Here is a 14,994-nt window from a genome sequence, read left to right as displayed (position 1 = left end):
ACTATGAACATTATGTGCACATAATATGATGAAAAACACGGCTCCCATTAGAAAAAAGTGACAAATGAAATAACTTCTAAGTCCATGGAATTTTTCCACGAACTTTCTGAAGCTCCCTCCCTTGTATGGTACTGTTGCGACTGTTTCGTGCCATCAAGTCAGTTCCAACGCAGAAACTCTGTATAGGGTTTCTGAGGAGCGGCTGGTGAACTGAACTGGCAAACTTGCATTTCAGTGCTTATCCCAGTGCCAAACCAAGGCTCCTGAATACTACAAGATGCCAAAGTAGCTTTCCTTAAACATTAACTGTTCTTGTTGGCATTAAGTGCTGTCGAGTCAGTTCCAACCCACAGTGACCCTGTATCAAACGGGTGGTGAGCTTGAACCGCCGACCTTGAAGTTCAAACGGCTTTGCAGTCTGGTGCATTAACCCACAGCGCCACACCAGGACTCCCATTACTACAGTGCTATTTAAAGAAATAACACAGGCACAAAATTTTAAATGACCCTCCCCCCTTAAAACAAAATGGAGTAAATATCAGTCTGCGGTTGAACAGATAAGAACTAATTTAAAAAGTTGTTCACATGACAAAAGATTACTTATCAAACTATCCAAGCATAAATTTTTTTTTTTTAATTCTCAGCCCTGGTAGCATAGTGGCTATGCATTGACCTGTTAACAGCAAGGTCAGCAGATTGAATCCACCAGTCGTTCCATGGGAGGAAAACGAGACTTTCTGCTCCCGTAAAGACTGACTGCACCTCAGAAGCCCAGTCCAGGGTCACTATTTGTTGGAACCAACTCGATGGCGCACCACCACCACCAAGGATGCATCTCTGTCTGATGTTTCAGGTGCTGCGCTTATGTGACCCGCATTGTACAAGAGGCCACACTTGTTACAACCCTTAAAACAGTCTAAAGGACTCCAATAAAAAAGAGAGAAACCGAAAGGATCAAATCAAGGAATGTTTACCAAATAGATTCCATTACCCATAAAACACAGAACTAAAAATGAATGATAAAAAGACTCAACTTCGCGGCTTCGCTAACTCTGCTGCGCAAGGCAGGAAGAGTTCTTTCTCCTCTGTGAAATGGCTCCTGATTATGAGATGGTATGCATGCAAAATCTTTCTCCTTTCACACGAGTGCAAATAACTGAACAGAATCGGACCTGAGCAAACAGGTAAGACATGACGAAGTCATCCAGAAGAGGGGCTTCGGTGCCTCGGGCTATCCCATGCCTGTAGGTTCGGTTGCTGCCTTGACAATACCAGTGAGGAAAGTAAAACCTACGAGACAAGTAGAGCCTTCAGTGAGCCTACAGATGAGTCAGGTATAAACATGCTGCATTTCCACAGCTACCTGCAGCGTGCTGAAAAGGTTTACCCCAGAATCAGAAAGCCAGCTAACACCAGGCACAAAACACAAGGAACACAAAACCAGCCGAGAAATCAGTCTCTTGTCAAGTCGATTCCAGCTCATGGAAACCTGTGTGTGTGAGAAGAACTGTGCTCCAGAGGGTTGACAGCGGCTGCATTTTTAGAAGATCATCAGGCCTTTCTTCTGAGGTACCTCGTGCATTGCCAATGTTTCGGTGAAAAGTCAGGCACCATTTGCTTCAACCAGGGACGCCACAAGGAATGGAAGTTAAATGTCAAATCATTATAGTGTCCTGTCTCTATGCACAGCATGTAGAAGCAATAATCGGAAACATAGAGATACAGAAATTAATAACAAAAGTTTTTTTAAAGTGAATATCCATTAACATCAGTTGTTAAGTGCTGTTGTGTCAGACCCTGCATAAGATTTCCAAGGAGAGGCTGGTGGATTTGACCTGGCAGCCTTTACGTTAGCAGTCCAGTGCTGACCCTGCAGGACCACACCAGGACTCCATAACATCGGCAGTTATTACTGTTGTTAAGTACCATCAACTCGGTTCCGACCCAGTGTAGGGTTTCCAAAGAGCAGCTTGTAGGTTTGAACTGCCGACCTTAAAGTTCACAGTCCAGTGCTGATCCTACAATACCATACCAGTAGTAGAGGAATCTAGAAATGCTGACTGGGTATGAACAAAAATAACTGCTTCTTTTGAAGAAAAAGACGTTAAAACTTTTTCCTTTGAGGAAATAAAAAAGACATTAATTTTTTTTTTTTTAGTAACAGCTGTATTAAGCTATAATCCACTTACCACTAAGCTCAATGATATGTATAATAAAATAGGTTCATTGATTTTTAAAGCATATTCATAGGGTTGAACATTCACCATATTCTAATTTCAGAACATTCTGTCACCCACAAAAGAAACCCCGTACCCATAAACAATCATCCAAATTCCTACTACCCAACCCCCAATATTCACTAAGCAATAATTCATCTGTCTCTATCAATTTGCCAATTCATATAAATGTATGGCCATGGGAGAGAGATGAGGCTTTCTGTTCCCTTAAAGATTTACAGCCTCAGAAACCCTAGGATTTCGGAACCAATTCAACAGCACACACTAGCACGACGTCTAGGTAGGTAGAGCTCACTGCCATTTGTGCGTTGTCTTTATGTGTGTACTCACATACCTTGCCTGTTGTTTCTCTGTGCGTTTTGTGCTTGTTTTCCTTTTTAGTGTGACTTGAGTGAAGGTCCATGGACAAGATCATCAATCTTACATCCAACAAAGAATACGCTTTGCTTCATTTTAATGACTGAAATCCCCTCCATGGAAGACGCCATCACATCCTCCTGTGGCTCCACTCTCCCGTCCACCCATCTTCTCATCCCTTCTTGCCACGGTCATGAAGTAGGCGCTGCCTCCTTGATCCTGAATGACTGACCAGTCCATCATTTACAGTGAGTGTATCTCACTGGTGGTGGTGGTCCCCCGATATACCTAACTGCTGTGGGCTGAAAGAGGCTACGTTCCTTTCAAGACCTGAAGGGAGGGTCAAAGACCACAGTCTCAGGTTCCTCCAGTCTCTTTCCGACCCGTATGCCCAGTCTTTTACTTTACCCATTTTTAACTGGGGCTTTTTGTCTTTTTATATTTGAGCTGTAAACATTCTTAACATGGAGGACTTCACAAAGCTTGTAGAAAAATGGAATTAGAAGAGAATTTTTCCAGGAACATTCTGAAACTCCCTTGTCTATTCTAGACATAAAACTTGTGTTAAGATATATGACTTGTAAATACTGTTATCAATCCTGTAGGATGTTTTTTCACTTTCTGGACAGTGGCTTGTGAAGCACAAAAAGAGTTTAATTTTGATAAAATCCAATCTCCATATATAGATTGGTTGCTTGGATTTTTGGTGTCATTACGTAAGGAACTACTGCTTAATCCAAAGTCAAAAATGTTTTCTTCTAATAGGTTGTTTTTTCCCCCTAGTGCCCTGAGTGAGAACGCCACTTGTTGTTGTTAAGTGCCTTTGAAGTCGATTCCGACCCATAGCGACCCTCTATAGGGTTTCAGAGGAGCAGCTCGTGAGCTTGAACTGCTGATCTTGCAGTTCAAATGGCTTTGCAGTCTGGCGCATTAACCCACAGCACCACACCAGGACTCCACTAGGTCCACTTTAAAATGTTGCTTCTCTGTCTGGTTTCTAACAGTGATGGAGAACTAGAGATGTTATTTATGGCAGCCCCTGAAAAAAAGAAAAAAAAGGAGCTCTGGTGGCGTAGTGGTTACGAATCAGGCTGCGAACCGCAAGGTCAGCAGTTCAAAACTACTAGCTGTTCAGCGGGAGAAAGATGAGGCATTCTGCTCCCGTAAAGATATACAGCCTCGGAAACCCTGTACAGGGTTGCTATGAGTCATAACTGACTCCATGGCACATTAACAACAACAACAACAAAAAAAATACTAGCTGCTACCAAGTCTGCTCAAACTCCAACAACCCCATGCAGAGCAGGATATCGCTCTGTGTGGGGGAGGGTAGAGTAAGGAATTAGGGTTAGGACTATGGCTATGTCCGCACTAGGCCTAGGACTTCATTCAGTGTTAGGGTTATGGTTAGAACTAGGGTTAGTGTTAGGGGTAAGAGTTGAGCAAGGTCAAGAGTTGGTCTAGTTGTAGGGCTACAGTTAGGTTTGAAGTTTCATTTTTTAATTTTTTTCCTGAAACCTACTTGATCTCCTTTTCATTTACAAGTTCTGTACCTACATTATTCCATCTTGTTATTTTATAAGGTTTTTGTTGTGGTTATTTTTGTTACAAACTGTCCCCTTTTCAGTTTTAATAGGTTTGTTTTACTTCATGCCTGGGCTGAGTTCTGGGTGATGCAAGTTAAGTCAGATTGTTGGTTCTCTGGCCAAAGAACTTCCTTTAATAATTTTTTTTAAAGTTTGGACTGGTTTTTAAAAACTCTCTTAATGCCTGTGTATCTGGAAATGTCCTAATTGTGCTGTCATATTTAATGGACACTTTGGTTCCGTATATGATTCTTGGCTGGCATTTTTCCCTTCAGAGTTCTGTATGTCATTCCATTGGGTTGTTGCTGAGAAAGCTGAGCTGAGTCTCTTAGTTCTCCTCTGTAGGTAACTTCTTGTTTTTCCTGAGCTGCTCTCGGGATTCTGTGACAAGTTTGATTATAATTCATCCTGGTGACTTTCTTTTGGGGTCTGTCTTCTTGGAAGTTCACTCAGCTATGTGAATGTCTAACTTCTCATCTCATCTTTAATGATGTAAGGGACGTTTTCTTCCAACAACTCTTGCACCATTTTCCCTCCTCTTTTTGTCTCTTCCTGTTCTGGAATCCCAATCACATGTTAAGTTATCCCTCAATAGTGTTCCCCGCTAAATCTTAGGCTTTCTTTGGATTTTTTAAATTCTTTTTTTCTCATTGTTCCTCTAGCAGACGAATACAGAGATTTTTCTTCAAGCTCAATAATGCAGCCTTCCACTGATTCAATTCTCCTTTTTGTCCTTTCAGTGTATTGTCTATTTCTGTAAGCCTTAGTATTAATCTTCTGGCTTTCTAATTTTTCACTTATTTTGTCAGTTTGTTCTTGTAGTATTTTCCTGAATTTTTAAAGTTTTATCTATGTTTTCCTTGCTTTCCTCAACCTTTCTCTCAATCTGTTGAAGGCACCTAAATGTCATTCTTTTCTATTCCGTATCCAGTAGCTCTGATGCCATGTTTGGTATTCTATTTTCTGACTCACCCTGTCTGAGACGCTGCGGTGCCATGAGTTGATACTGACTGATGATTGTATGGTGGTGTGTTCTCAGACACTCACCACCTGTCTCCTGGTGGATGTAGTGTGAACACAGTTCTCTGCTTACCACCATGTGTGTTGTGTGGCTCAGGGAGGGCTTACACACCTCCAAAAGCAGTCCCAGCGCTGGGACCCAGGCAGAACAGGACAGGTGCCACTGGTCACTGGGTTGGTAAGGACAAGGACTGGCCACACCCCAGCGACCAGCAGCACACCGGAACAAGGCAGAACTGCACCCTTCTTGCCACTAACCTCCAGCCCCATCCTGGGCCTGGAGGCTGCCATACCGACAGCCACTTACAGAAGCCCTCGGATGCTTAGGTTTCCAGCATCACCATCTCTACCTGTTCCACTTGGTCTCCAGGTCTTTGTTGCCAAGGGTCAGCTCAGTGCATCTGCCTCCTTTGCCAGTTGCCCCAGAAGTATCTGAGAGGTTCTGCTTTTTTTCAGGAAGACTATTTGTTGTGTGTTAGGTGACAGCAGACACAGTGCATTTGGTTGCCATTGAACAGTTTTGTACACCTTGTTAGGTGACATTCATTACAATGTTCACACTGTGTCAGTACCCTCGTCATTTCCATTCTGCTTGGTCTCTTCCCACTGGTCTAGCTTTCCTTCTCCTGCTCCCTTCATCTTTGCTTTTGGGCAAATATTGATCATTTGGTCTTAGTTCACCGTTTCAGGGAGTATATTACTCCTTGTGACACTTGTAAATTTTAAGCCAATTGATAATTTGGCTAACCAGTGACCTACAGAAATACATTCAATTCCAAGCTCAAAAGGTGATGGTCTCGGGGTTCACTAGTCTCTTGCAGTCCCATGGGTCTGCCCTCTTTTTTTAGGAAATTGATTTTTGCTCTACATTTGTCTCTCATTCTATGTAGGACCTTCTATTGTGTCCCTGGTGTGAATCGTCAGTAGTGGGAGCCAGAAACCATCTGGTTGTGGTCTCAGTTTAGAAGGGGCTGTGGTTCACAGGGGTAATAGTCCTGTGAACGACTTTCTTCTCTGGGCCTTTGATTTCCGTCTTTCTTTTTCGCTCCATGCAAGTAGAGAACAATAGCTATCCTCTAAGGAGTCCTGGTGTGGCGCTGTGGGTTAACACGCTGGACTACAGTCAGTTTGAACTGCAAGGTCGGCAGTTCAAGCTCACCAGCCACTCCTCAGAACTCCTATACAGGGTCACCATGAGTTAGAACTGAATCGATGGCACCTGACAACAACAACAAGGATTTTATAGGACTCCTGGTGTGGCGCTGTGGGTTAACACGCTGGACTACAAAGTCAGTTTGAACTGCAAGGTCGGCAGTTCAAGCTCACCAGCCACTCCTCAGAACTCCTGTACAGGGTCACCATGAGTTAGAACTGAATAGATGGCACCTGACAACAACAACAAGGATTTTATAGGACTCCTGGTGTGGCGCTGTGGGATAAAGCACTGGACTACAGGGTTAATTTGAACCACTGAAAATCATGGCCCAGGTAAGTTGACACATGACCTGAACTATCACAGCCAGTCGTATTCTTGCTTCGCACCTTGACATTTGTTACGTAAAGCCAGACAGTTGCTGTCTGGTAGAGTTCTCACGACTGAATGTGGAATATTAGCTAATGGAACAGTTGACAAGTGAGGAAAGCCTTTAGATCAAGTCTGACAAGCACATTGTTCACGTGCTCTCTAAACCTACCATTTTAAAATTTTTTAATAAAAACTTTTATTGTGGTGAAACATACCAGAAAAAGTGCACCCTTCCTATGTGTACATTGCTGTGTTGTGTGGTGAGGAGTAGGGTTTATGAGGGGTGGCTAGTGGGTTTGAACTGTCGACCTTGCAGTTGGCAGCTGAGTGCTTATCCTACAGCTCCACAGCAGGTCCCGTCAAGAGCTAGAATGTTACCAGTATTCTGAATGCCCCCATATGGCCCCTTTGAGTACTACCCCATTCGGGGTTCCTGAAGGTACTTGTAGGACCACAGGGTAATTTTACCTGGCTTTGAACTTCATATTAATGATTCAGAGTCAACAATGGCCAACTTCCTTCACCCAGTCTCCCATTTTGTGACCCATGTATCTTATTGTGTAGGGCAGCAAGTGGTGCATCTTCACTGCTGTTGTATTCGGTTGTTACTATTTCCCAATTTATCTGTTCTACCCCTGACACATGTCTAGGCTGTTGTCCATGTTTAAAGAATACAGCCTTTATGTGTCTTCTGGTACATAGCTTTTGTGCACGTATTTATAGAGAGTGCTGGTGATGTAGTGGGTTACACACTGGGCTGCTAACCACAAAGTCAGCAGTTCAAATCCACTAGCCACTTCGAAGAAGAAAAATGAGGCTTTTTGCTCCCATAAAAATTGACAGCCTTGGAAACCCTACTATACAGGGTTGCTATGAGTCAGAACCAACTCAACAACACTTAACAACAACAAACAACACAGAGTATGAGATAGTGGTCCAATTTCATCTATTTTTTTATTCATTCTATTTCCCACTGAATTGTCTTGGCACTCTTGTCAAAAATCAATTGATCATTAATAGGAGAGATTATTTCTAGACTTCACATGTCTGAAACTACTTAAAGTCCCTGGATAAAGCAAACTGTCAATGCACTTGGCTGCTAGTTGGAAGGTCGCAGGTTCAAGTTTCCACTACTCCTCTATCTGTGTGTCACACTGTGGTGGCTTGTGTGAAGCTGAGGTGCTGGAAGCTATGCCTCCAGTATTTTAAATGCCAGCAGGGTGACTCAAAGTGGACAGGTTTCAGTGGAACGTCCAGATAAAGTGAAACTAGGAAAAATAGGAGGCAACTCACTTCTGGATGGTTAGCCACTGAAAACCTTCTAAATATCCTAACAGATCTAGTGCCAGGAAATGAGCCCCTCAGGTTGGAAAGCACTCAACATATGACTGGGCAAGAGCTGCCTCCTTAAAGTAGAGCTGACCTTGGTGACATGGATGGAAGAAAGCTTTTAGGGCCCTCATTTGCTGACAGGGCACAACTCAAAATGGGAAGGAACAGCTACAAACATCCATTAATAATCAAACATGTAATGTACAAAGTATGAATGTAAGAAAATGTTGCAAGTCGTCAAAAACTAAATGGAATGAATAAAGATCAATATCCTATGCATTAGTGAGTTGAAATGGACCAGTATTCACTATTTTGAATCTGATGGTCACGTGGTTTATTTTGTCAGGAATGACAAACTGAAGAGGAATGGCGATGCATTCATCAACAAAAGGGAGCATGTCAAGACCTATCCTGAAGTACAATACTATCTTTAAAAATGAAGACCAGTTAATATGACTATTATTAGTCAAATGTATGTACCAACTTCCAAAGCCAATAATGAAGAAACTGAAGAATTCTACCAACTGTGTCTGAAATGGATAAAATTTGCAATCAAGATGCATTGACAATTACTGAGGGTTGGAATGCAAAAGTTGTAAACATAGAAGAAGGATGGTAATTGGAAAATATGACTTTGGTGGTAGAAATTATGTTGGCGATCACGTGATAGAATTTTGCAAGACTATGACTTATTCTTTGAAAACATCATGTTTTAACGCCATAAACTGTTCGCGTTCACCCAGAAGCACTTCAGAACACTTCTGAAAAATGAATCATTGAAAACCCTACGGAATGCAGTCCCACTGTGTCATACATTGGAGTCACTCAGCAGCCATGGGTTATGTTCTGTTTATTAGAACCCTCTGCCCATGCAAGAAGGGAAGTAACAAGCAGTCCACACATTAACAGGCAAAAGGGTGTTTTTTTTTAATCATATAAGATCACCTTTTGGATAACTTAACTTTTCTTCATTCACTTAAAAGATGTGAGATTACATTTTACTGTACAAAACACGCAATCTCTTAGGACACCAACAGTATAACAAACTGTTACGATTTTGCTAGTTAAAGGCCTTTCTCATCCTTCTTCTCACTTCTTTCATTATTAGCTCAAGTGGTAAAGTGGGGGTCCCACCAGAATGGCTTTATTCTCAGAGCATTCCAAGTAGCTGTTTCAGTGTTAAGCTGTCCTCACTAGAGAGGCAGCCGCAGGTGAAGAAGAGGAAATGCTAATAAAGAGTTCTGGTCTCTAGTTTAGTACCTTGAAATTAAAACAGACACTTGATCATTTCTCCCATTTGCTTTGTCACTGTGCACAGTGACTGTGGAGAGTACCTTATTCTGTAGAGTACGTTGTGCCTGGTTGACTCATCGATGTGGAAGACATGGTTGGGCGGATACCAGAGCCTTTCTGTTTCACTCATTAAAGCAAACATATTATGATACACAGGTGTGATACCTGGGAAAGCAACAGAAAGACAAACTACTAAGGTCATTAAAAGAACATTTACATCACATCCGTAATTAGTAATGGGATTAAAGTAACACTTCTTACAAGCTGCGTAAAATGCAAAAGCAGTCCACATCTTTTGGTACATCACCACTTATAGCTCAATTCTTAATCAAATAGCTTTTCATTTTTTTATTTCTAAAAAGGTAACTTCTGTGATGTATCTTTAAAAAAAAAAAACACACACAAACATTTTCTCCACTTTTGCTACCTATCTTCGGTTGAAGGGAGGACCTAAATTTTCATGTTTCCCATAACTGGAGGACGAAGTCCATTCCTGTTTGATTTGTTAGTTTGTTTGTTAGCAGATATTGAGGGTATCAAATCACTAAAATATTTATAAGTCATTGGATACTATTAAAAGAAGGTTACAAGATTTATTTTTAAATTATCAAGTTTTACACAACACACCAATTTAAGCTTACAACAAAATATCTCCTATGTCGACTTAAAATGTACAAGGGTACATGATTTTTTCAAAGATATCAGGAAAAGTCACCTCTATCTACATGCCACTCCTCAGAAACCCTAAAAGGGGTCACCATGAGTCAGAACCAACTCGATGGCACTTAACAACAATACAGTTTAAAACAGACCTGCCTTTCAGAGACACAGAGAACGTTCTCTCTCTCTCATTCTCACTCACACACACACACACACAGATACACACAACCAAGTCTTCATAATGCTACAAAAGAATCGTGTGTTACATCTCTCTATACTTAAACCACATCATGAATAGGTTTTTCTTTAAAATTTTTCAATTCCATGTATTTTAGAATATAAACATCATCAAACACAAAGGTATTCTTGTTCTAGCGACGTTTTCCTTTATTTCTATGGTAGAGACAGGAGATCATCTTTACTTACTGGCAACAAAAGTTTAAATTTTAATCAAAACAACTGCCTACTTATTTAAAAAAAAAAACAAAAACAAAAAACCAGTCTCAAACAGTTGCTATCGCATCAATTCTGACTCACGGTGACCATACCTGTGCAAAGTGGAATTGTGCCTACTACAGTTCTCACAGCTGTGACCTTTCAGAAGCTAACTGCCAGGCCTAGCTTCCAAGGCACATTTCTGGGCTACGGCTACAACTGCTTCTGAGGAAGCAATGCTTGCCCAGCTCAGAGAGGGCAATACCTATTACAACTTACAGTAACCGCTCAATGCGGCAAGCTATGTACTCCTAAAACTGCAGGAGAGAAGGATATACACACAAGGATGTTTATTACAGTACTGTTGGTAGCTGTTAGGAAAGTGAAGCAGAGAACATGTAAATTCAAGGCTGAGGATTTGACAAAACTGGTAGACTGCAATCCATGCCATGAACTATTAAAACGAGACAAAACAAGAGGCCAATTAAAAAGAAAAAAAAAAAAGAGGCAGTCCAAAAGTAACGAGCATAAAGAGATGTTCACGTGTTATTGGTTTGTTGTTGTTGTTGAGATAAAGCAAGCAGCACACATGGGTATCGCAGCGCAGTGGGTTTCGCTTTACGTAAAGCCTTTTGGTGTAGGTTCATAGTTGTGCCATGAAGACTTGCTGGGTCACAATCTTAGTCGGTCTACTATGTAAACAGGGAACATGTAAAACCACTCCAAAGATTAAGTGACCTTGGTAGGAATTGGTTGGTCACTATACAAATTAAGTGACGGTGGCCTACTAAGAAGATTGGTTAATTCATAGTCTGATAAGGGATAAACTAACATAAGAGCCAATCCTACGTAGCCTGAGGGGAATCTCACTACCATCAGGAAGAGCCTGGCGTAGAACACATCCTTTAGACGCAGGGTCCCTGCACTAAGAACCTTCTAGGCTCAGGAGCCAGAGAGAGCTGTTAACACTGTAGACGGAGAGAAGGCGGTATATGGCTTCATGAGCGACAGGAACCAGGAGGCAGATGGCAGGGCAACTGCAGTAGGCTTGCTGATCTAGAGTGAGGGAGAGTTCAGTGCCTTTGGACAGAAGTGGGTGTCTCTGGGCACTTGCTGGTAGACCTAAGGGCTGTAACACTTTGCTGAGCAGGGCAGGGGCTGAGAGAAGGCCCAGTGGAAGGAACAGTTGAGAGGACAGCCTGCCTGCGGACACAGCCCAGAAGAGGCCAAGAACTGTCCTGGCTGGGAGCTGGCCTGACTGAAGAACTGTATCTTGTCTCCTGAGTTGTACCCTGTGATTGATCCCATCTTGTCGCTTGTTGGTGGTGGTGGCTGCTGGTGGCTGTCATTAAGTCGGTTCTGACTGGTAGGCGTCCTGTATAGGGTTTCTGAGGCTGTAAATCTTCATGGGAGCAGAAAGCCTCATCTTTGTCCTGTGATCAGCTGGTAGTTTCAAACTGCTATGGGCCCAACTCATAACCCAGGAATACAGCTGGGCTCCTTACCTTACTAGAGGGTATGACTCAAGTCACACCCTTGGTTTTCCTTGAGGGCATGGTTAAAGTCTGATATCCAGGAATGTTCTGGCAAACTCTTGTCTGCCTCTGGACCTTACATCTGGTTCCTCACATCCTGTCACTTGTGCCGTTCTCACCTGACCCGATTCACCAGTTCCCGCAGCCTCATGCCTCACCAGCCTGTCGTCTGACCTGTGATTGGGGTTCCTCAGCTCCTGAGACTCCGTGGGTAAAGAGAATCTTCCACGCTGACCTCTGTACTATGGATTGGGAACTTGCCAGCCTCCACCACTGTGTGAGCCATTTCCCTCGACAGCTGTGAGTTCCAGGAAACACTGCAGCCTACTGCAGAACCCTGGCACGTGAGGGAGGGACATGGTGGTTGATGGCACTGAGGATTATGGAAGGAATGACGTATTGGGAAGTTGGATCCTTGGAGTCTCTGTAAGCTCCACCTCATAGGGACCAGCCTCCTGCTGCTCTTTCTAAAGGGAAATCTGATGCAACTACCAGACCCCAAGAACCAAATCCAAAGCCACAAGTGGACTGAGACTCATAGTGACCCTGTATGACAGAGCAGAACTGGTCCACAGGGTTCCCGAAACCACACAGCTTCAAGAAAACAGACTGACGTGACGTCTTTCTCCTGAAGAGCGGCTGGTGGTTTCCAATAGTGACTTGTGGGTTAGCAGTGAGCCCTTGAACCACTGAGTCACCCAGGCCCCTAGAACTAATTACAGACATCAAAATAGGAAAACGAGTGTGCACCCCCATCAATCAGGAAAAGGGAATGGACACCAAAAGTGGAGTTGCTATGTTAGCTCTGCCAACAAAATGACCAAAGACCACACCAGTCCCTTATTGCAAAATTATAATTGTACATTATACTCGTTTCATTTTTGTTAGCAGTGGTGCTGGTGGTTACGTGCTGTGAAGTCAGTTTCGACTCATAGCGACCCTGTTTAGGGTTCTGAGGCTGTAAATCTTTACGGGAGCAGAAAGCCTCGCCTTTCCTCCTGTGGAACAGCTGGTAGTTTTGAACTGCTGACCTTGAGATTAGAAGCCCAACTCGTAAACACTATGCTACCAAGTAGTTCAAGCGATTGGTTTGTCTTATACAAGGGTACTGACTTCATTCATCTTATACAAAATTCATGTTATTGACTTTGTCTTATGCAAAAATTATCCTTGCTCTAGCTTTGAGAACAAACAGATACATCATTTTTTGACATAATATCCTTGCTTTTCAATATACTTTATCCATCTATCAAAAAGCTTTCATATTCCCTTATTTAAAAAAAAGGTTTTAGCTTGAACTGTGAGGCATGAACAGACTGCTGTCTTCATTTCTTCATTTTCGTCCTTGAAGGGCTGCTTTCAGGGTATAAAACAGGTATAAAAGTATATTGGAGCAAAATTAGGACTATAGGGAGGATGTGTTAACACCTCAAAGAGAAGTCTTTGGAGTGTCAGCAGTATGGACAGAGGTGTGTAGAGTCATCTTTTTTGTTGTTTAAAAATGTTATTTGCAATGAAGATGTTCTTGGCCTTGCAAACTTCTATCATGCAATCTCTATCACACCGAGGCCCTGTTTTCCAGCTGCTGATTCTTCTTTGCTTTCAACCTTTGCATTCCAATTGCCAGGAATTATCACTGCATCTTGATTGTATGTTTCAGTTCCAGACTGAAACAACTGATAGAATTCTTCAATTTCATCATCATTGGCTTCAGTGATTGATGCATAAATTTAAGTAATAGTGGTATTAACTGGTCTTCCCTGTAGACATATATATATTATCCTATCACAGATAATGTTGTACTTCAAGACAGATCTTGATATGTTCTTTTTGATGATGAATGCAATGCCATTCCGTTTCAATTTGTCATTCCTGGCATAGTAAACCGTGATTGTCAGATTCAAAGTGTCCAATACCAGTCCATGTCAGGTCACTAATGTCTAGGATATCGATGTTTATACGTTCCATTCATTTTTGACAATTTCCAATCTTTCTCCATTCGTGCTTTGTACATTCCATGTTCTGATTACTAATGGATGCTTACAGTTGTTTCTCTTCAAGTTGTGCCCCATCAGCAACTGAAGGTCCTGAAGTCTTTACTCCACTCGTGTCATGATGATGGACTCTCTACTTTGGGGAGGCAGCTCTTCCCCAGTCGTACTTTGAGTGCCTTCCAACCGGAGGGGCTCATTTTACGCCACTACATCTGGTACTATTCATCACGTTTCAATTTTCTAGTGCTGACAGTCTTCCACTGTTATTCATAAGGTTTACAGTGACAATATTTGGAAGCAGTCCATCTCTTCTTCTCCCTAGTCTGTCCTTGTCTGGAAGTTCAGCTGAAACTTGTTCACCATGGATGTTCCTGCTGGTACTTCAGATACCCATGGCATAGCTTCCAGAATCACGCAACACGCACACCACCCCAGTACGACAACCTGACAGACAAACCCCCAAATCTACTCGCCCGTGAGTCAATTTCAACCCACAGTAGCTTTGTATAGCGTTTCTGAGCTATACATCTTTACGGAAGCAGAAAGCCTCATCTTTCTCCCACGGAGTGACTGGTGAGCTGGAACCACAGTCAGCAGCCTTTACTTGCTACAAAACCACCAGGGCTCCTATTTACCGTGTCCAAATTCTGTGGATTCTGAATTAGTAAAGTCAGTTTTGTGTTTTTTCTTTTCCAATCAGAGCTCTGATCCAATTCCACATCATTCTAAAGCAAAATGACTCATGATTCTACCATTATGAAGAGTCTCCATCCTATAACAGATTCAAGGCGAGTACAGCGGGGTAGGCACTGAGCTGTTAATCAAAAGGTCAGCAGTTCGAACCCACCAGGGAGAAAACTGAGGCTCTCTGCTCCATAAAGACTTGCCTTTTCGGGAACCCTGTGGTGCAGTTCTACACCGTCCAACACAGTCAGTGTGGGTCAGGGTCCACCGGACAGCAGTTCTACTCCATCCTACACAGTCAGTGTGGGTCAGGGTCCACCGGACAGCAGTTCTACT

At 42.6% G+C, this 14,994-nt stretch overlaps 1 protein-coding gene across 1 annotated transcript in view; it reads right to left on the bottom strand.

The window, feature by feature from the left end:
• JAK2 (Janus kinase 2) overlaps positions 1 to 14,994 on the bottom strand; it is an 84,403-nt gene that overhangs the window by 55,254 nt on the left and 14,155 nt on the right. The window contains exons 2-3 of the mRNA XM_006863753.1: positions 9,392 to 9,515; positions 1,173 to 1,290 (exon numbers count right to left, since the gene is read on the bottom strand). Coding sequence (XP_006863815.1) covers positions 1,173 to 1,290; positions 9,392 to 9,515 — 242 coding nt within the window. The remainder of the gene's footprint in view (positions 1 to 1,172; positions 1,291 to 9,391; positions 9,516 to 14,994) is intronic.

This window comes from Chrysochloris asiatica, unplaced genomic scaffold (genome assembly GCF_000296735.1).
Source record: "Chrysochloris asiatica unplaced genomic scaffold, ChrAsi1.0 scaffold00056, whole genome shotgun sequence".
Classification (NCBI taxonomy): domain Eukaryota; kingdom Metazoa; phylum Chordata; class Mammalia; order Afrosoricida; family Chrysochloridae; genus Chrysochloris; species Chrysochloris asiatica.
This window is presented reverse-complemented; position numbering and strand designations above follow the sequence as displayed.